This window comes from Scomber scombrus, chromosome 16 (genome assembly GCF_963691925.1).
Source record: "Scomber scombrus chromosome 16, fScoSco1.1, whole genome shotgun sequence".
In the NCBI taxonomy this organism is placed as follows: Eukaryota; Metazoa; Chordata; class Actinopteri; order Scombriformes; family Scombridae; genus Scomber; species Scomber scombrus.
The window spans coordinates 5,725,153-5,745,700 of NC_084985.1; the positions used below are offsets into that span (position 1 = coordinate 5,725,153).

General features: G+C 38.5%; 1 protein-coding gene and 1 long non-coding RNA gene across 2 annotated transcripts; both read right to left on the minus strand.

Moving 5' to 3' along the window:
- Positions 1-7,136: 7,136 nt before the first annotated feature.
- Positions 7,137-9,224, minus strand: LOC133996635 (uncharacterized). Its single transcript, XR_009927229.1, has 4 exons — positions 9,089-9,224; positions 8,147-8,962; positions 7,831-7,950; positions 7,137-7,494 (listed from the first exon to the last, which is right to left on the minus strand). It is a non-coding gene; the product is annotated as an uncharacterized LOC133996635 (long non-coding RNA).
- A 466-nt stretch (positions 9,225-9,690) lies between these two features.
- Positions 9,691-17,862, minus strand: LOC133996443 (carboxy-terminal kinesin 2-like). Its single transcript, XM_062436023.1, has 17 exons — positions 17,852-17,862; positions 16,381-16,467; positions 15,769-15,868; positions 15,610-15,660; positions 15,235-15,306; positions 14,749-14,947; positions 14,447-14,612; positions 13,286-13,453; positions 12,213-12,326; positions 11,995-12,081; positions 11,682-11,879; positions 11,368-11,532; positions 11,027-11,165; positions 10,593-10,732; positions 10,403-10,476; positions 10,162-10,237; positions 9,691-9,735 (listed from the first exon to the last, which is right to left on the minus strand). The coding sequence occupies exons 2-17, from the start codon at positions 16,462-16,464 to the stop codon at positions 9,691-9,693; spliced, it is 1,878 nt and encodes a 625-aa protein (XP_062292007.1). The 5' UTR covers positions 16,465-16,467; positions 17,852-17,862.
- Positions 17,863-20,548: the final 2,686 nt, after the last annotated feature.

The window sequence follows — 20,548 nt, forward strand, 5'->3', positions numbered from 1 at the left end:
CTGTGTGAACAGAAAATCTACAGCTTCAAATGATGATTATTTTCTTTATCGAACAATCCACCGACTCTTTTCTCTATCAATTTGTGCAGTTTGTAAAATGAAGAAGTCAGAAAATATTCACATTGTGAAGCTGGAACCAATGGATTTGACTATTTTAGCTTTATAAAATTGCTTAAATGATGATTTGATTTTAAAAAGTGCTGTAGATTAATTAGATGTTGATGGATTAATTGATTAAATGTTGCATCTGTGTACAAAAACTTTCAAGGCTCCTAAAAATAAGTCATAGTGCTTCTATGACATTATTATTCCTTCCAGGTGTGAATATTGAATTTCTGCTCGGCTCTGCTACAGCTGAGGACTAACAAGAAGACATTATCCACATAGAGCATTAAAGGTTATTTATTACATATTCAGCTATATTTCACAGTACTGGGGCTTGATACGAAGAAGCAAAATGGGACTTTGATCATCAGCTGGTATTCTCAAGTACTAGGATCAATTTTACTTCATAGCTGCTTTGTAGAGGTAATTGTATTTTGCAGAAAAACTGTGCAAAAAAGTGCATTAATGTCACTTTCAAGTAAGTACAATGCTGTAACTCTAATCATATACAGTACTGAAATACCTGTATGTACAAAATAAGGCAACTCTTTCAACTAAATACTGCCGCTGATAGATGGTTATGTGATAGCTCATTGGTTAATTCTCAAACTGTAAAAGGACTCCAAGAACAATATGGCCATTAAGTGGGACACCATCGTGTGTCATCACGCCTTCCTCTTTTATCATGCATGTGAGATGGTAAACGCACACGGAAATGGCCAATCAAGTAAGCAGTCCACTTGATTGGCCACGCTGTTACTTTGAAAAGACTCTTAATTTACCCAGAATGCAGTGGAAATTAGTCCTATTCAGATGGTCAGGAGCTTCTCAGCCTGCTATAGTCAGACGCTCAGAAGTACACTGAAACTATGATCATCTCAACTCCTCATATGTTTATCTGAGTTAGAGAAATGAATTGGACATCTGCCAAAGTCAATGTCTTTTTAGTATCAAATTAAGTCTTTGTGTTGCTTTACTTTCACTGAGAGAGGAAACACCATCCAGGGAAAAGAGGGAATTCTGCTCTAAAAAGAATGCAGATGTGGGAGATATAGAGCCTCATATTACCCTCAGAATAACTTGACTGCATGACTGTGAATGATTTCCAGTGGAGGCCCGTGATAAAGGGAAAGTATGAACAGGCTCCAACCCCCCGCGAACCTCTAGAGGATAAGCGGTTAGGAAAATGAATGAATGAATGAATAATTGAAAATAATAATAATGATATATAAAATAAAATAATAAGGGATACCTTTGCATAGACCCTCAAGAGAAGAGAAGGTTATATATATATATGTGTGTGTGTGTGTGTGTGTGTGTGTGTGTGTGTGTGTGTGTGTGTGAGTGTGTAAAGAAAATGAGGTGCAACTTTGTTCTACTGCTCCACTACATTTCATAAGGAAATACTATACATTTCACTCCACTACATCTCAACATGCTGTTCAGACCATTATTTTACATATAAAACATTTCTAATAGTCCAAAACCTGAACAGAGAGCCTCGCTGAGCAGAGTTTGACACTGAAAGGCAGTTTTAACATTCATCTGCTGAAAGTTTCTCTGAGCTCTTTGAAAGCCTGATTTTAAGAGGTGGACTCAGGAGCGTGATTGGCGACATCACAACTAGTTCGGAGACAGTCCTGATCGGTCCAATGTTCAACTTTCACAAACTGTGATGTGGAAACTTGAAGCCACCGGAGTACAAACACTGAGAATAGACTTCACAGGGAAGTAGGAGACATCTTGTACAACAGTTACATTTGTCATTAATTCAGAATTTTTTAATGAGAACGAAGGAGTAGATGAAATTTTAAGAATAATTTAACTAGTATTTTATTTACAGCATAAAACATGTCTGGAGGGGATCTTTAGTTAAATGTCCTTCTATGGTCCTCAGAGGTAAAATAATAATGCCTGTAAGTTTCATTAAGCCTGACTTAATAAACAGTGTGTTGGTATTCTTTTTAATTATTGAATCCACCTCATGTATAATTCTTCCTGCTCTTTTCTGTGATATAAACAAGGGCTTTATGTTGCTCATGTATGTCTGTGTACATATTTATTATTAAGATAAGATAAGATCTTTATTATCTTGGGTAAATAAATCTGCAATATATAAATGTGCAAGTTCCTGAGATTACATACATGTGTGCAATGTTCCTGGGATTTACATACTAATTATTATTTATTATTATTATTATTATATCATAGCTATATCAGACTGGTCCTGTACTCTGACAACACAATCATTTTGTACTTTGCAGAAAATTAAAAAAAACCCCACTTCCCTGTAGAGGCTCCTCCATTTGTACAGAAATTGATGAATCTACAGAAAATGCATGAACGCACACACACACAGGCACCCACACACGCACGCACCCACCCACACACACACACACACACACACACACACACACCACTTTCTTGCTGTTATTAGCAGTGCATGAAACAATCAACAGCTGGAGTGAACAGACACACTTTTAGTTGACAGGCTGTAAAAGCTTCAGTGCTGCCTGTGAATGATTGTCTCTGTGCTGTCTGAATGTCTCTCTGATGGTTTCTCTCTGCTTTCAGCCTCCAGACAGACACACGGCTCCGTTCACCGTTCACACACCGTCAGACTTGACTCACACCGTTACAGATGTGACGTTAGCCTCCTAGCTTTCCTAGCTCAGACGGCTGGCTGCAAAAAAAACAACAGAAAACCTGCGACCCTCCGACATTAAAAACTCACCGTTTTCAGATGACACTGCAGCCGGCTGACGTGCAGCCTGTGAGCGGGTTGAAGGCAGGGTGTCCCGCCGGTTTGTCCAGGCCCTGAAGTTTGAGGACCATTTTTTAAGAAATGTTCTTCACATCTGAATCCTGCAGCTTGCAGCAGCAGACAGAGAAGCGTCGCCTTTAACAGGAATCCAGACAGACGAGCCAGACTTTGGCCGACAAAAAATAAAAAAATAAATAATCCTGTTAAATGATAGTGAAACCAGACAGAAAAGTGGATTGTTTTCAATTTTTAAGAGATGAACAAAAAATGGTTTAAGGAACTTCATGTTAACCTAAATCAACATTATGAATGTTGATTTGTTGATTCTTCTTATTTTATCCTCTAATGGAAAATATTAAATATTTTATCCTCTATTTTATCCTCTAATGGAAAATAATATACACTATAAAATGTGTATGTGTGATTGTCTTTATTCTGATTTTTATCTACCTGTCAAAAAAAACCAGATAAACATATGCACTATAAAATGTTGAAAATGCAACATTTAACTTCCATCATTCTCTGCATTTTCCTATTACAAATAAATTTGTTTTTTATATAAAGAAAATACATTTAAAGTGCATCATCTACCATCCAATGATCTGAAACACTGATGTTACATTCATGCTGGGTTAAGCAGTGAAACATCCATCCTTTATCACTTTAAATATGAAGTCTAAAAAATGCATAAGCAGCCTCTCTTATCTCTTGACCTGTAATCTGGTTTATTGTTTGTCCTCCTGGTTGATGTTTAAACACTAACTCTTATCTGCAGTGTAGCTTTAAAGCCTGACATAATATCCACTGACTGTGATGACCCCAGCTGTCATCTTTGTTTGGCTTTGTTATTTACCTGTTTGCTCTGTCTCAACAGGTGCTCCTTAGTGTAACCGATGACAACTGATGGCTCCTGGGATTGACAGGTTGCTGGTGGCCCGCTGCTCCTCGCTACAGGCAACCTGTTCTGGTACAACTTTAAATATTATTATTTTTAATACTCATTTAACCTGCCTAATACATGTATCACGGTGTGTCCCTCTTTTGTTGTGGCCACTTGATCCAGGTCATAACAAAAGGCGGCTCGTCCATTAAGGTTAGTTTGTTTAATCCGCTTGTTGTCTTCCCATCGACCGTGAAACTTTTGTCCTCCTGGGTCAAAATTGATCTGGTCTGGTTTGACTGTTTATAAAGAGGTATAAATTAAGGTATAAAGGTATAAATTATCACCCAATTCTGTGTTAGACCTTTTTTTAGGTCTAACACAGAATATACAGTTTTGGCCTCATTTAAATGAAAGTATACCTCTTTTGAGTTAACGCCTGTAGTCCTTCTGGGTAAAAATTGACCCAAGGACAACAGGACAGTTAAAGGTTTGTTTGGTGCCTCATGGTGTGATTGTGCTGCTGATGAGATGATTTGGTCGAAATGCTTGTTGGCTTGGTTGGCTACTTGTTTGTGGCCACGGCAGTTTTGGGTCTTTTTTGCTCTGGATTTTGGGAGATATATCATGTTGTTTCTTACCTGCTGTCAGATTATTGTGTGCTGTTCAGACAGTAGTGTTACTGTCCTGATGTGCTGTATCCAGAGATTTCGACCTTTAGAGGTGTTTCCCCATTGGGTTGGATAAGTGTTTTAATCAGTGTATCATCGCCTGAAAATAAGAATAGTGTGTTTTACCTTAGAATAAGCCCTTTATATCTATATAGGGAGCAGGTGTTACTCTAACCCTAACCAATCTAATTTTTCATGCCTAAACCTAATCAATCCAGCCAACAAAGGCAACGAGTTCCAGTTCCAATCAGAGAAAGAGTAGGGCATTTCATATTTAGTATATTTTAGTATTAAAACGTGTCAGGAATGTTTATTTCTATGGTTAACTTATACAGGTAGAAAGACCTAAAACACCAACATGCCAAAACCAAAATGGAAAAACTGGAGCAGAGAGACAGAGAGAATACAGACACAGGTACAGAGAAAGAAATAAGAAAAACAAACGAAAGTTGAAGAGCATCAATAAATGATCCGTCAGGGAGCAAAGACATGTCAGAAAATAAAGGAGGAAAAAGACCACAAATACACAAGATGATGGGGAGAAAACAGAAAAAGAGGTGAAGACATTTTGCAGGGCTTCCACACCACCAAGCACTTCCAGTTAAGGTGATCAGACACCAGTGCACAAAACCATGAGGAAAAAACAAAAAATCAGTCACTGGAGAAAATTGCAGAAGTTACAACACAAGATCAAAGAAATGCAGAGGAGGGAAGAAAAAATACAGAAAGTAGTGTCAAAGATTAAGGCTGAAGCTCACATCAGACAAGTCAAAATGTTCTCCAAGATCAAAGACTCAGATGGATGTACAGAAGCACAGACTTCCTTTCTAAGTGAGAAAGTCTTGTCTTTTTCTTAATGCGCTTATGCACCAAATAAAGGAAAAATACATGTCTGCAAGCTGTGATGAGAAACATTCAAAAGAGCTCTAACAACCGGGATGCTTAGAAAAATACAAAGTTGTCTCTATGAAAAGAAAATGTGTTGTTATTTCACAGTGTTCAACATGACTGAAAGCCACCCGTGTCTCAGATTCACTTATCAAAGGAAAAATATAGACATAGTCAAAAAAAGTTGAAATGACAATACTCGAGTATCAGCAGGGAAGAAGGAAACAAACATAAGATATAAAGCAAATAAACAAGAGGTTTCTGTTTGACACAAGGCTGAATTTGTATCAGAAACTGTAGGATAAAGGTATTTTTGTATTTATTGCTCCAACAAATGAGACGTGCCAATGTCAAAATGAAAGCAGACAGGCTCAAGCAGCTCAGCATCATTAACTCACAGAGTCTGAGCAAAGTGGCAGAGGAGTTTTACTGTGACACATTTATTAAGGCTTGTGTGTGTACAGAGTGAATGTATCTCCTAAAATTTACCAGGAAAAGGAGTCTCATGGTAGTACCAGTGGCTCACTAAAAAAAATGAAAAAGAAAAGGATGGAAGAAGAGAGAAGATTACAATGACAAAAACGGTTAAATAGAGATGCGAGGGTAATGTTGAAAAAGAAATGAAAAACAGTGTGCTAGCGTCTCTTCATAATCCAGCCTCGTCTTTGCAGAGATCTCTGAGAGGAGATGAGGTGATTCTTCACGCTGACTGCAGAAAATTGGCAGCGCAATTATGCAAAGGAGGTACAGCGAGTCCATTTCAGAGCATCTCATAGACAGACAATACTGCACAATGCCGCTTTGTACGCCTCAGATAATACACTGACATTATGCACCTTGTCAACTTCAATGGAACCTAATCCTGCTGCCATTTGGGCTCAATGTGTCCAAACTATTCCTTAAAGGGTCATGAGGCTGCAGGTTGTCATTGCCAACCAGACTGGACTCATTTAATCAACTGATCTCAATCTTCAGACAGCTGATTGGTCGAATCACGTGTTGTTTCGAATGGTGGGAACAAAAACTTGCAAGCACATGGCTCTTTGTGGTGTAGTTTGGACATGCCTGATCTATGCAGTATAGAGGCAGGAACATTAACTCCATGAGCATCATTCCTTTCTACCGTTTCTTGGACGCTGGTCACAGTGAAGAGCCTACTGATGGTGTTGGAGTCATCATAAAGAGAATAGCAGATTCACAGGTAGCCAGAAGTACTGACACACCAACAATGAAAGCACACTATGAAACTCCTTCCTCAACAAAGTTTTACATTGAAATCTATAAAATCCCCTTTACAAAGAAAGACTGTAATGAATCTCATAAATTACACTCAAAAGTTTGTTAAAATTGTAACTGTTATTGATTTAATTGTGAAAACCTTTAAACAAAAATATATTTACAAGGTAGATGAAAACAAAATCTTAACAGGTCAATATAATGCTTATTATACTACACATTATTTTGTTTCAGTTGTGTAAAAATATTTCAAAAATGTACTGCACAGTATGCATCATCAGATTACAGACTGTCTGGTTAGTGTTTGCTTTGGTGTATAATCCAGAAACATATACAGTAATATTAATATGAAGACTATCTAAGAAGAATATTAAGAATTTACACGATACAGAGTGGCATATATTGTTGTTGTGTGATATATACAAAGAAAAAAGGGCTGATGGGAAGTTGTGTGTGTGTGTGTATCTGACATCTTATTTAAAACAGGAATTCTGCCCCTCTGAGTTGCAAACATCTCAGTGACTCTATTATTGAAGTCAGGAATGTTTCATATAGAGCACAGCCAGAGGTTTCAGGTGACGCTGTGTTGCGGTGTGTTTCAGGAAGGCGTTGATCCTCTTTATAGTAGAGTTGCACCTCCCTGATTTTGCTGCTGTCCTGGATGTTGTTGAGGAGAATTTTGAGAAGACTGACAGGCTCATTGAACGTGGCCTGAAAGCAGTGTCAGAGTGCCACTACAAACTTTGAACTCATCATTCTCATAGATAAGGGATAGTTCTGTTTTGAGTTCAGCCTTGTTCAACACAGGCTGGGCCTTCACCGTGGTTTCTAGCGCTGAATCCATGAACTTAAAGGTGTGTCCTATGGTCAAATCTCTTTGCAACAGAACGGCTCTGGTGATTGGTGAATGGGAACCGATCCTTGGCATGCCTCAAATCAGTATCACAAACCTATAAAATAATACATAATTTAAAAATAAAATCCAGTACACATAGTAAACTGCATAATTACATGTTTACATCAGTTTAAATAATGTCATCAGTATCCTCTTATGAGATAAGCCTTATTTTGTGACAAGCAAGTACAGTTTACTGCCTAATATCAGGATGTGAAATAACTACATCTGAACACTTCCTCTGTGTCTGTGTGGAGAATGGAAACTATCACATGGCAGAATAAAACATATAACTCTCATTATTACACAGGAACTGAAGAAGGTAGACAGTGACATATAGCAGAGGGTCATTTCCCACATTAATACATAAACAAACTGTGTTACTGCTTACCTCTGTAGCCAACCATTGTTGTTCTCCTGGTGTCCGCTGTCTTTTTGTGGACTACTGCTGCAGATCACTGTACACCAGGAATGGAGTCCCTGATCCACAATTATGGTTTCAGACACTAACCTACTGGAGACATTGAAATGAGCCTGTCATTGTGTACTGCATTTAATAAACTGTATCTACATCTACATCTACTTCCTGTTCAGTGTCTTTAAATTTGAATTGCTCTAGTGTGTTCAGCAATGCATTTATGTTTAATATTGAAACAATTCTCTTATAATAAGTATTATCGCAGCCATTTATATATACAACTATTTACCTGATTGTTTGCAAGCTGTTGGTGAACCTCTGGATGATTCCTGTGATTCAGACAGAGTCGATGCTCCTGGTTTAACATCATGTCCACATGTGACACTTCCAGGAAAAAGCAGAAATCCTCCAACATTCTCAAAAAAAGCCCCCAGCCTATCTGACAGCTGAAGGATCAAAGTTACTGTGAGGCTCTGATGGTCTGGAAAAAACCATAGGTGGTCATCCTTATGCTGAGTCTTAACAGCAGGACTGTGGAAGTTCCACCTTGTTGTAAAAGTTGTGGGAAGTCTGTGCCAACACATCAGGCACGGTGGTTCGCTTCAATGATCAGGAGAAAAATGAAGCCAATCCACCACTGTTTGAAAAAAAAAAAGTACTGATCCAGGGGGTGTGTGATGTTGATTGCTGCTGCACATAGCAGTGGACGTAGTGTGTACTTCCATAGATATCCTTTACCTCACGCTGTGGCTCCCTTTATAAAGGCAGCCCTGTCAGAGGCCTGGATGACTAATATGCTCTCTTTTCCTTCAGGGAGAATAATGCTGAGTTTCTCCAACAGTGCCGTGCTGATTGTGTCAGCGGTTGCGTTTTGAAGAGGGTTGAACTTGAAAAAATACCCTTGCATATTGTTGTGGATGTTGATGCACTGTAGCACAAGCACCAGCTGGCAGTGGGTGGAAATGTCAGTTGTCTTATCTGGCTGAATAGCAAGATAACCAGCATTTTTTCTAAACTTCCTCCAGAATGCAATCTTTAAGAAATGACAGTATACAGTCCAAAGGTTTGTTTTATACTGTCTTTGAGGTGCCTTTGAAAGCGGGAGCTGTCTTAATGGATCAGTGTGTAAGAGTTAGTGGCGACTAGTGGAACGGACTCGGCACAAACGGAATATTCACAAGTGGGTTTTAATCAGTGTATAATCAAATATGCATCGTTGTGTTTTAATTACCTTAAATGAGCTCTTTAGATCTACAGAGGGGGCATGTCCCCTCCCATGTCCCTAACCCATGTCATAGTCCATGTTGCATCAGTCTCAAGGTAAAAATGGGAAGCAAAATGGGACATTTCTATGAGTGCATCCAGCTAGCAGAGCCTGTCTGTTGTACCAGTTATTGGAGAAGTCTTGCATGTATGTTTTACCTTTTTTTTCCTAGCTTGATTTTGATGTCAGGTTGATCTGGGTCAAGATCTGTGACTTGTTGTTTCTGGATTTTGGAGAAGAGATTTTATTCAATTTGGGGGCATCTGAAATCCTGTCTTGAGTATTCGCATTGATCATTGTCAAAAATGTCATGTGTCCCTACTCCACCATTGACTGGCTTTGTTTGGAATGATAAATTAATTGGCCTTTAGCCAGCTCATACAACAACGCTGATTGGCGAAATTTAGGTTGCTAAGAGATATCAAGAGTAAAGAGACGAACAGGAAGCTGCCCCCCAAAAAATAATGATTTATATATGACATGTTACTGTATTTGATTGATTGTTTTGAAACGGGAAAAAAAACAAAAACCCAAAAAACACCCTAGCACCCTCTGTTGGCCAGATGACCCTACTTTCTGTTGGCACTTGCAGTTCCAATAACACAGTCGTTCACCTGAAAAGAGAGCAAAAAAAAAAAATCAATCTAAAATTTGGAATTTTAGGAAAATCATATTCAGATCCTCAAATCCTCTATAACACATCAGCGTGTTATTAGATACATTTCAGGAGTAATTTTGCAACAATGTTTTTTGTTAAAAAAACACTTCCCTTAACCTGATTCAACAATTATTATTATCTTCATGAAAAAAGGTTGTTTTCAGTCATTTGTTTAGTTTATAAAATGGTGAAAAATGTCAGTAACTGTTTCCCAAAGCCCATTATACAACCCAAAGATAAGCAGTTTGTTATATTCAGTTTATTATCTCAGAGGACTAAAGAAACCAAAATATTTATTTTTAAGAAGCTGGACCAGATAATCTTGTTATTTTAGCAGCATTTTCATCAAGAAAGTACATCGACAGTCACAGAAGCCACTGACCTTGCTGGCAAACCTCAGGGAGTTGAGGCTTTCCTCAAAGCTGTTTGGCTCTGGAGCGATGTTAACAAACATCAGGCTAGAGTGAAAAAGACAGAAACACACACAAATAAAATAACCCAGAATGACTTACTTCCTAAATAAGTAAACCTGAGTAAGAAGAAGATAAACCTAAGTAAAGTCTGCATTTCTTTGGAAAGTGATTTGTTATCTTCAGCCACAGTTATGTTGATGAAGAACTCACGTTTTGCTGTTTCCTCCCAAACAGCTTTGCAGAAGGTAAGTAAGCTTGGAGTTCCTGTAGGGAATGTAGCTCTCCTGGAACACAAGCAGGATCAGAGAATATAGATTATTAGCATTTGGTCCACCACAAACCTAGTGTGTACATGAACGATATATCTAAGGCTTTTCAGACTCTGAATTCTTCAGCTCACCTTGTTGGCCAGTGCAGAAATAACGATGCCAAGGTTGGACAGGGAGCTGTTGATTGCAGTCATCTCTTTAAAGCGCTCCCCTTGGCACTGACTCTTTGCCATTCGCTCACTGCCAGCTAAGTCAACCAGGCACAGAGTGGCTAAAAATACAAACACACCAAAGCAACAAAACACCTTTATTAGAAAAAATATGCACGTTTAAAATAAACACACAAAATAAAATCAGATCGTAACAAGAACACATAGTGTATGATATGCAGAAACGCTCCTCTAACTATGGTAGGAGACATAATAACTAATAATGAATTCTGAGTCATTAGACCAGAATTTCTTCTGTTGAACTGAATTATCCTGTGAGTTTTCATATTGTAAAAACACAAGTGAAGCCACATTGCTGAAGCAGACACTTGCATCGTCAGTGGGATTATACTCACATTTGCATTTGACGTCCCTGCCAGCATTCACTCCCTCGATGTCCAGCTGGAAGACTGAGTGGGAGCGAGAGGAGCGGTCATTCTGGGCTGTCTGGGCAGTGGAGCGATTCTGGTTGGCCACAGCTATCAAGCCGAGAACCTGGCAGGAGGAGAAGGGACAGGAGAGGGAGATTTAAGAGCTGTAAAAATGATCTCAGCTTGACTTCTGATGGACCAAATTTAGTCCGTGTTTTAGAACTTTAATTTAAAAACTAAATTAATTACCTAAACTCTGCTGAGAATGATTCAAAAAAGTAAATGATGTTGCTGAATAATCCTGTAACTGAGATATGCTGCTGTACCTGATCCTCGGTGGAGACCTTCTCATAGGTGAGGTTGGTGATTGAAATCTCGTTGTTGGTTGACTTGCGGATCTCATGCTCGGGTCTCTTGCTGGCCTTTCCGGTGTAAAGGAGGTCCCGAAGGGTCTCGTTGTAAATTTCAACGAAACTTGCAGTGAAAGCGAACTGAGATAAAACAGAGAAACTCCAATGTTTAATACATACTATATGCCGCAGAACAGCAGTAGTCTACAATCTATAACAGTTAAACACAAAAATGATCAATTAACAAACACATTTGCTCTGTACTCACATACATGACATAACAAACTAACCTTCCAGCCTTGTGCTTCCAGCTTCTCTGCTGCTTTAAAGATCTGCTGCACAGCTCTGGGAATGACACCTCTGGTGTTGTCATACTCGTCTCCCTCCATGGTGAACGTCTTTCCACTTCCTGTCTGGCCGTAGGCGAAGCAGCAGACGTTGTAGCCATCCAGTGCTGACTGCACCAGGATGGAGATCTCTTCAAACACCTGAAGACAAAATTACACGTCGTTCACCAAGAATTATCTTTTGTTGTGGATACTACAAGTACAAAACTTGAAGATTCTGAAATTGGGAACTGTGAACCATGTGTACATTGTTTACCTCCTTCTGTGAAGCCTGGGGGCTGAAAACACGGTCAAAACTGAAGTTGTAATTCTTGTGAATGTCACCAGTTTTGCCTGTGTGAGACTGAGAGGAAGAAAAGTCATATTAGTCAGCTGGTCCACATAGATCAGGGATATATCTGCTACTATGGTCTGCAAGAAAAAAAGCAATAGCTCCTAACTACAAAGACTATGAGACTGTGACAGGATTCTCACCTCCTCAGTTTTGGCCAGTGTTACTGACTTGTTGTCACTGTCAAGGAGCTGGATGTGTTTGCTGAGGCCTCCATTCACCAGTGGGCGCACTCTGCAAAAGACCCTAATGTTGCCCTGCAAGAGGAAGGTGATGGAAAAAGCTATATTAACACAAGGATTAAATAATTTTAAAAAAATATACAAAAGGAAAGAGACAAGTTTTCACCACTAGAACTAGAGGTAACACAGCCCAGTAATCAACTGAAAGGTCTTTAAGGGCGCCCACTGTGGGATGTGTTCACCTGCTGCCCCAACTACCGACTTGCCTTGAGCTCCTGGATGGTGTTGTGGAGTTGCCGGCGCTCCATCTCACCGGCGTGAATCTCGTCCTTCTGTTGAGCCACGGTGTCTTTGAGAGAGCAAATGTCTCCTTCTGCATCTCTTAGGGTCGTCTGCAGGTGAGCCACAGTAGACTCCTTTACTGAAAGCTTCATCTGGAGTAGAAAAAAAGTTGCATATAAAAGTCCACCCTTCATATGTACAAGACTGCAGGGCTACATAAGCCATCGATAAGACAAGTGTCACACTTCAAAGCTTTCCACATCCCTTGTTTCAATATTGGGTTTCCCACAGCACTTTACAGCTGATTAGAAGATTATAGCATCACATCTGTATTACAATGCCTCCTGTGGACTTTATGAATTATGAGTTTGGACACGCCTGTTAAGACCAGACAGGTGAAGTCTGAAAACTTTTCAGTTAAAAAGATACTGAGGGAAAGAATCATTTCTTAAAATCAGCCCATTATATTTTACATTTGAAAATTACCGGAATTTCTGTCAGGGTTTGGTACTTAAAGTGAAATGGAAGTTAGAGTTCTGTACTGCAACGTATTTCCCTAAGCAGTCTGAGAGAAGGGTCAGTTGTTACAAAACTAACAAAAGGATTAATTAGTATTTTTTTAAAACACAAAAGGAAAGAACCAAGTTTTCCCCACTAGAACTAGAGGTAACACAGCCCATTAATCAACTGAAAGGTCTTTAAGGGTGCTAACACTGGGATGTGTTCATCTGTTGCCCCAACTGTCGACTTGCCTTGAGATCCTCGATGGTGTTGTAGAGCTGCCGACGCTCCGTCTCGCCGGCGTGAAGTTCATCCTTCTGTTGAGCCACGGTGTCTTTGAAAGAGCGAACTTCTTCTTCTGTGTCTTTGAGGGTGTTCTGCAGACGAGCCAGAGTTGACTCCTTTACTGAAAGCTTCATCTGGAGTGGGGGGAAAAAAGTTGCATATAAGAGTCCACCCTTCATATGTGCAAGACTGCAAGGTATAAGCCATCGATAAGACAGGACTTACACTTCAAAGCTTTATACATCACTTTTTTTAAATAATAATTGCTTTTTTTCTATAATATTAATTAAATAGTGTTGCTACATGATGTTTATGTTGAAATATTTATGTTTGATGCTCTTCTTGTGTTTTGATTAGAAGATTATAGTTTCACATCTGTATTACAATACCCCCGTGGACTTAGTGTCTGACAGTCTGAAAACTTCAGTTAAAGATATCGAGGGAAAGAATCGTTTCTAAAAATCAGCCAATTATATTTTACATTTGAAAATAACCTGAATTTCTATCAGGGTTTGGTACTTAAAGTGAAACAGAAGTTAGAGCATCATACTACAACATATTTCGCTGTGATCCTGAATATCTGAGCGGTGTAAAGTTACAGGTGTGATTTAAATCAAATCCTTCACAAGGGTCTGTTAGGTGACAAAATTGACACTATAAGGGTGCAAACACTGAGATGTGTTGATCTGTTGCTCCAACTGCCGACTTACCTTGAGATCCTCGATGGTGTTGAGGAGACGCTGGCGCTCCGTCTCGCCGGCATGAAGCTCATCTTTCTGTTGATTCACGGTGTCTCTGAGAGAGTGAACGTCTTCCTCTGTGTCTTTGAGGGTCGTCTGCAGGCGGGTCATAGTCGACTCCTGTACTGAAAACTTCAACTAGATTGGAAAAAATGTTGAATATAAATGTTCACTCATCCTGTAAACTGTCTGTTTGTGCTCACCATTTACATACTTGGCTACATAAGTCTCTGATAAGGTCATCTTTATTCATTAATTTTAATCAAACTGCGTCTCCACATGATGTTAATGTTTTAAACACTCTCATTTTTAGCATTGCATGTTTATATAATGATACCACATATCCACAATAATCAGTAAGCTTCAGTCCAACAGCTGACTTCTTACCTTGAGAGTTTGTAGCTCTGTCTCTTGGCTATCACGAAGAGTCTCCATGACCTTGTATTTTCCCTCTAAGTTGGAGAACTCTTTTTGAAGAGTGCTCTTATCACTCGACACTTTCTCCAACTCATCCCTGACCCCCGACAGCGCCTGCAGCTCTTCCTCATATTCACTAAAAATCACAAAATGAAAAAGACATTTAATGGACTCCAAACACACCAATCACATTAGTAACAATAAAAGATGGTAACAGTAAGATGTTATTTATTTCTTAAAGTGTTTCGCTATTCATGATTTGGTTGTTATACCTGATCTGGCTCCTCTGGCTCTCAAGCTCGCTCTCCATTTCCATTATTCTTGACCGGCTCTGGGCCATCGAGCCTTTCAGAGATTCATTCTCCTGGTTGACAGATTTGACTTTGCTCTGGTAGTTACTGATCTTACCCTCCATGTCGTTGACCTTTCCCTTCAGGTCCCATCCAGGCCGGCAGGTGGCCCCGCCCCCACCTGTGCACAACATCATCATCAACAATTTGATAAAAGATGGAACACTTCCATTCAGAGTTCAGACTCTTCACCAGACCTTAACAGAAGAAGCCTTTTATACAACTCTCCTCCCACAGGCTTTTTTTTAAGGTTGGTTAAAAAATAACAAATAAATAAATCACTGCCCCTTTCTTTTAAATTAAACAAAACTAAATCTAAATGTCCTTGTTACTTGTAAGAAAGGTTTGTTTAAAGAGTTACAGTATATTTCTCTCTGGCCATTTACTAAACACCAAACATAACTTCACCTGCTTTTGTGCCAGTTGATTTCATGATTCCTACATTTGCAGCAGTTGAAGCAACAGATGACTTCAGGACACCTGATGGAACAAGAAAGGACAATGTGCAAAAATTAACAGACATGTTTATTTATTAACAGAATATTTGACCGTAATAATAATTATACTTTGTGTTTATGATGGACATAAAGCATCTTGCCACTACTTGGTTAACGCAGACTTAAAAATGCCTTAATTGAAATACTAAACAATCTAAACATAAACTGTGATACTCAGTCACTGCTGCAGGTAACGGTTTGTGAACATAAGATCTGCATTTCTGATAGAAGAAAACATCCCAGCTTATGTGTTTTCCAGCATTAGTCAGCAGAGAGCTCATATTACCTCTGGAAGGAGCAACAGCCACCGTAGCAGCTCCTGATCGGACCGGCTTAGCTGTGTGAGGAACAAAGTGCAAATAAATTCCAGCACACCTTATTAATATGTTTGTACATATGCCTGCAAGAAAGCTCCAGTGAAAAAGGTTTCAGTTAAGTCACTTACAAAGAGGCGCCCTGGATGCTGCAACAGGAGGCCGCTTGGCACCAATGATTATAGATGCTGCCTTTGGTTGAACATGATCCGGGTCTTTACGGAGCCTCTTCTGCAAACACAGAAACACCACCATCGTAAACAAAGAGCGACCATTCAACTATCTGGGCTACAACATCTAGTTTTTCCCTGTAGCCTATGATAGTAATGTTTTTACAAATCAATGACTGGGCTCTGTGGGTTAGTCCCATTACAAATCCAAACACCTCATGGACCTAGTGTCACCAAGAAAAGATGTTACTTTTATTTTACATTACATACTGCAGTATATTCATTCATCATTTAACTACATCACATTCTTATACTTAACAGTAATCAACATTACAGTCTACCCTGCTAAGAAAATAAGTCTTTTGCTGCCCCAAATTCTAAAATATCCAGAGGAGGAACAGACCAATGTTTGTGAACCAGATAACAAAATCTGGCAGCAGAGCACAGATTTGTCTTCTCCTGGTTATCTATGCAACTTTACAAAACAGTGACTGTACAGAAACAGCAGAGAACAGCTGGTGATGGAAACAAAAAGTAATGAAATGAAAGATGTGGATGAATTTTAGGAGAGACCTGATCTGGCTGGTGGTCCTGACAGTTCTCCAAGATGCTGCTTGTGAGGACCCTCTTACTCGACATAACTGGTAAGCGAGACATTTTCTGTTGAGGAGAAGTAACGTTAACAGGTCAGTTATGATCAAAACAGACAACAGAAAAACAATTGTGTCTTACTTACCTACTACTAACCAATATTTACTATGAATATTCATGTTTATACTACTGTCTATACTAGGGCCAGGCTGATTTTAGGAGCTGATGCTGACATCAACATTAGGGAGCAAACTAATTCCGATATTGATATTATTATATGGCTGATAATGTTATGTACAGAATATAAACATAAACACAATTTTTTTTTGTTGCAATGATCCCTCAAATGTGGTTATCAAACACTTGACAGAGATGTGTAATAGGGGCCATGAGATTTTACAGTTTAATAGTAGTAGTTAACTTTGTTGTGAAAAATGACATCAGTGCACTGAAACAGTAAACTTTAATTTATAATTTTAGCTGTGAACAAAATAAAAACACACAGAAGGAAAAAAAATGCATACATTAAACTTGAATTGAGAAAAATGATTCAGCATATATAACGCTGCTTATACAACTTAAAAAAAAATAAAATAGAATATTGTCACATATCTGACAACATATTTGCCAATATCGATATATCTGTGATAGCTCAATATCGGCCAATAATATTAGTTTCTAGTCTATACTGCTTATATCTGACCGACAGTGTATTCATATTTATACCACACTTATACGACTGTCTTTACTGGTTATATCTTCTCTGGTGTATTCATATTTATACTACTGTTTAAAGTGTTACTATCTTGTCTATATGTGCACAGCTATATTATACATATGTACCTTGCACTGTAAAGTAACATATGTATAATATAGGGCTAGAGTTTACTGCATCTTTTGTGCTTCTGTTTTTAGACGTTACATTGCACTTCATTGTCTCAGTACTTTATGTTATAGAGTATTTAATACATAAAGCATGACATTACTGTTCCACTGTGTGACTAGTTTACAAGATACAGTAATAATAAGACACCAAATTATTACATTTATGTTGAAATATATCAACACATAGCAGTTAATAGCAACCATTTCAAACTTTATTTGTTAAAACATTGAGGATACACGAGCAAGTTTCAGTTTGCTGAGCTCAGAATAAACAATAACACACACTAACATTAGTATCTATCGACCCAAATATAAAATTACTAATTTATCAATGTATATATTTGAATTAACTGCTTGTAAACCGCTAAGTATTAACTAACGTTCATGTTTAAATTCACAACGTAAGCTACCGTTAGTTACGCCACAGCGTCAGGTAACGTTAAAATGCGAATTTTACGTCACATTTTCTCCCGATACGAGGCTAAATGTGAGCTTTTACGGTGTTTTTTTTCCAATTACGGTTTAAAATGTGAGCAAAATGATTAATTCATATTAATAAGATAATTACCTGTGTTGAAAGCTCAGTCTTTACTGTAGATGCGTTTCCTCTCCTCCGTCTCCGACCGTTTAAAGTTTGAAATGTAACTGTTTTGGTAGGTGAGCCAGAGGAGCTGCTGTGATTGGTCGAGCCAATGTAAACCCCGCCCCCTGTGTTTATGTGTGTTTGTTACGTCGTACGGAGTGTGCCGTGTGGGCGGGATTGCTACTGCATGGACAGCTCCGCCCGTGTCAAAGGTAAAATCCGGTCAATGATGTGACATATGACCAACATAATAAGATATATCCTTAATCATTATATAATTAAAATAAAATAAAATAGTCTTTTTTAATCAAATATTTTACATATATATCTTAATTTATCACCAAACAGCATAAGTTAAAAGAACAATGAACAATGAGAGAAATTCAAATTGATACACCAGTAAAGTGGGGAAAAGTAGCAGTGTAAGGGTGAAAGTGATAAAATAAATAAAATAAAATCCTATATAGTCGACAATCTCTGTGTAAATAAATCTGCAATATATAAATGTGCAATATGCAGAAGTTCCTGAGATTGTATGTGTGCAATTTTCTTGGGATTTACATAGTATGGACATGTATGGTGAGACTTAAACATGAAAAGAGTAACAGCAAAGTTTTTTGTTAAGATATTTTTAAGGACCTGACAAGTGTTGGCTGGTGAGAAATATTCGAGGTGTGGCGTGTGCCATACCCAGTTTCAGTAAACATCCCTGCAGAAAATAACAACCTGCAGTAATAGACTCAGTAACACAGAAAAACTACAACAGCATATTGCACAAACATATTTCCGTTTGCATTTGAAATGAAAATCTTTAATCTAATCTTTATTTTCCTCTGACCAACGACTGTATATGTGATCTTCTTGCATCATGATTGTCTTCATATACATATATATGTGTACACTGTGGTGTCTGTGGCCTACCGTCCTGGGACTTACACCCCCTCCTTTTCATCTCCAGTCTGATATAATGAAGAACAGATGGTATGGACATGGAGGGTTATGATTATATGAACTAAAGAGAGGTTAGAGCTTCAGTTTAAAAATGATTAAATTGCAACATGACAGCATATTTTAGTAGTATTAATGGCAGAAATTTGAAATATTTATTTTTCATGTCTTTTATATATTTGAATTGCTTACATCATACTTTCCTGCAACTTTTAGCTTTTGGAAACAACAAATTTAGCAACCAAGATCTTCATTTAAATTTCAGTCTCTATTCTAATGCTATGAATCCTCCTCAAACATTATCATTGTATCTGATTAATGAAGTAAAATAGTTGATATTCTTCATAATAAAGTCACATAATAATCCATTTTGTCATGAATACATTAAACATATTGTATAGCGTGAATAAAGATCAGTGTTACAACCCCAATAAGGCCTAGGGGAGGGGGAAGTAACAAGCAAAACAACTAACAAAAGGCATAACAATAGAGTACCAGAGAGAAAACTGTTAACTGCAAGGCAGTGATTTATTAAGGATCAAACCAAAACAAGCTCCCAAATAAGGGAAGCTGACTTAAAGATCAAAGACACAAGGTAGTAGCACAACGCCACTGGACACACGCGCACACCACCACACAGGTATGATCAGCACGTTGCCGGAAGGCCCACTGCCCCGGCACCAGCTTTCCTGGGGCTATTAAACACCCAGCCCTGATGTGCCACAGCTGCGTTAAACAGCGGAGGGAGGAGGACGGTAGAACAAAGAAACCGCACCAAACACAACATGGCATGTAACATCAGTTCTTGGGTTTTTCTATTTGATTTTTATTAGAAAGCCAAAACATATTAAGATTTCATGTAACCCAAATGGGTAAGATTACAACAATTGTCAAACTTTGAAAATCAATAAAATATTTATAAAAGTCATGTTTTTGCACAGAAATACATCTGCAAAAGAGTTGTAACAGTGGACGAAAGATGGAAAGAGTGTTTATTGTTGGCGTTCTTGTATCCCACCAACTAATCACAGCAGTCGCTGTTCCTGGTACTCTATGAACTGCAGCTGCAATCAGACTTAGCTTATCAGATTTGCTGAATTCATGTTCCTGTGTGCATATTTGGTGTCAGCCATGTGTCGCGCTGCTGTAGTGACTGGGTGATGTTTCTGTGAGAGAACGGCAGACTTCCTTCATGAGGTCCCAGTTCTGTGAGCCAATGGGATTTGAGCATGAGTAGTAGCACTTTAGAAGTCGAAGAAAAATTAAAAACTGTTTATGAATGAGAAATGAGCAATCCAGCTGCTGAGTCTTTACTCAGATCTACAAGTCCTAATTTAAAACTTTGTTCCGACTATAATAAGGTAAATGTACTTCTGCGTTGCGAGTTGCCATGTTTTTCTTGGTCGTGCTTTAAGCTTGTGGAGCACCGAAGGGAGGCAGCCAAGTCCCAAATGACTACACCTAATAATTATGTTCTATGGTGTATAATGCTATGTTGTGATCTGGTTAGGGTTGGAAAAAAAGCAGAACACCATGTTAGAGTTTGGTTAATATCATGGTGTGGGTTAGTACTTCCTCAGCGTTATGTAAATATCACGATGAAGTTAGTTTTTTTTTTGGTCATGAATGGAAACAGGACTGCTTGCCGTTAGAAACAGGCGGTGATCCTCTGCAGCTAATTCCACTTTTTAACAGGTTGATAATACCTGCATGAGAGGGGCATGAGGGGGGCGG